Source organism: Charadrius vociferus, unplaced genomic scaffold (assembly GCF_000708025.1).
Source record: "Charadrius vociferus isolate BGI_N301 unplaced genomic scaffold, ASM70802v2 scaffold559, whole genome shotgun sequence".
Taxonomy (NCBI): Eukaryota; Metazoa; Chordata; class Aves; order Charadriiformes; family Charadriidae; genus Charadrius; species Charadrius vociferus.
Genome location: NW_009650252.1, coordinates 657690 through 659622, shown reverse-complemented (window position 1 = coordinate 659622; position 1933 = coordinate 657690). Strand labels below are relative to the sequence as shown.

Genomic DNA, 1933 nt, shown 5'->3' with positions numbered 1-1933 from the left:
CCTGAAAGCATCACTCGTGCCCACGCGGATGAGCAGCAAGGAGTAACAGGGGGTTGGAGAAACCTCAGTGGTCTCTCCACGACATTGTGATTGACGTGCCCTGATGGAAGTCTTCAAATCTGTCAACAAGATCCAACAGTTGGAAAGCTCTTGTCTTGTGTCTGCGCTGAAGTTCCTGGGTAGGCGGAGCAGGCGTAGGGTAGAGGTTTGATAAAGGAGTCTCCACGCGCCCAGAAAGATCCACACTAAAGCTGCGTGGTGGTTGTGTTTGGGAGCAGCTTTCTTTTGGACCGATTGCAGTTGTACGGAGACTCAAAATATGACTTGGTATTTAGCTCTGGTGGGCTCTGCAGAAGAAACGTTAAAATCTTTAGCTCTGTCCAACTAAAATGAGAGTGAGAGGTGCAGAGCGCCTAACAAAACCTGTCCCCCAAAACCTGCCAGGAGTCAATTCCCAGCTGGGATATCCCCTTTTCAGTTTGTGCTTTGTGGTTGGGGCTGCATCTCTTCTCCTCTGTCTGTTCCTTCCCCACCCCGCTCTCCAGCTGACTTCCTTCTTTCCCTTCTTCACATTCCTTTCTTTCACCTCCAACTGAGTTGTCTTCGTTTGGCACAGAACTTCTGCCTGAACTGGTGCAAACAGCCTGACATTGGACTCCCGAAGCCGGATCTCATTCTGTTCCTCCAGTTGAGTCCGGAAGAAGCAGCGGAACGAGGGAACTTTGGAAACGAACGTTATGAGAACAGCTCCTTCCAACAGAAAGTTCTGCAGTCCTTCTATCATCTGATGAGGGACAAGACGTTAAACTGGAAGGTGAGGAAATAACCCTAATGGGTCTGTCATGGATGAGGTTGGGGGGGTGTCATGACAGTGCCCGTCGCATCCCTATGCTCCCCTTTCCTGCTCCTGGTCAGGGGGACACTTTGGGCGCTGTGGCCGAGGGGACACTGCTCTGTTCCAAGACATCCTTGGGGCTCTGTCAGGGTGAGGTGCGGGGTGGGGGAAGATTTTCAGTTGGTTTTGCAAAAAAGCTTTATGGAAATCATTCTCTTTCTTAAAGACTAAGTGCCGAACCTGGGTAAGCAGCAGTGGGATGCACCCATGCTCTTCCCTGCCTCTCTTTGCCCGGAGTCTTGCAGCATCTGCCAAGGAGTCGGGAAGCCCCGCAGGTTTTTGGGGCCTTCTTGCAGCTTGTGTCTCCCTTACTGATGATCACCTTCCTCCTCACACGGCCAGTTTACGTCAGCGTTTGCTGTCTTACTGCAGAAGTCTCTCTAAATACACGATCTTTTTTGTTCCATGGTTCCGTATCGCTTTGCCTTCTTGGTCATCTCTTGGAGCTGTTGGCAGAGGAGGAAGCGTTCCCCATTTATCCTGTGTGTAGATGACCTAGGCTGAGGTTTTCTTGTGTGGGCATCTTTCTTACCATCTCTTTGACGCTGTCCACGAGACATCCTTTTCTTTAAATTGGAGAGACATGGGTTTGACAGATGGACCACTTGGTGGATAAGGAATTGGCTGGAGCATGGTCAATGGCTCAATGTCCAGGTGGTGACCAGTGATGTTCCTCAGGGGTTGGTACTGGGACCGGTGCTTGCAATGTCTTTGTTGGTGACATGGATGTTGGGATGGAGTGCACCCTCAGTCAGTTTGCCGATGACATCAAGCTGTGTGGAGCAGTTGACACGCTGGAGGGGAGGGATGCCATCCAGAGGGACCTGCACAGGCTGGAGAGGTGGGCCTGTGCCAACCTCATGAAGTTCAAGGCCAAGTGCAAGGTCCTGCATGTGGGTTGGGGCAACCCCAAACACAAATCCAGGCTGGGCAGAGAATGGATTGAGAGCAGCCCTGAGGAGAAGGACCTGGGGGTGTTGGTTGATGAGAAGCTCAACATGAGCCAGCAATGTGCAATCACAGCCCAGAAAGCCACCG

The 1933-nt window shown here is 51.7% G+C and overlaps 1 protein-coding gene across 1 annotated transcript in view; it reads left to right on the top strand.

Moving 5' to 3' along the window:
• Positions 1 to 616: 616 nt before the first annotated feature.
• Positions 617 to 1933, top strand: part of DTYMK (deoxythymidylate kinase (thymidylate kinase)) — a gene marked incomplete at its 5' end in the record, with an annotated part of 3446 nt that continues 2129 nt past the window's right edge. Inside the window, one exon of the mRNA XM_009893096.1 lies at positions 617 to 814. Within this exon, the coding sequence (XP_009891398.1) occupies positions 617 to 814 (198 nt within the window). The remainder of the gene's footprint in view (positions 815 to 1933) is intronic.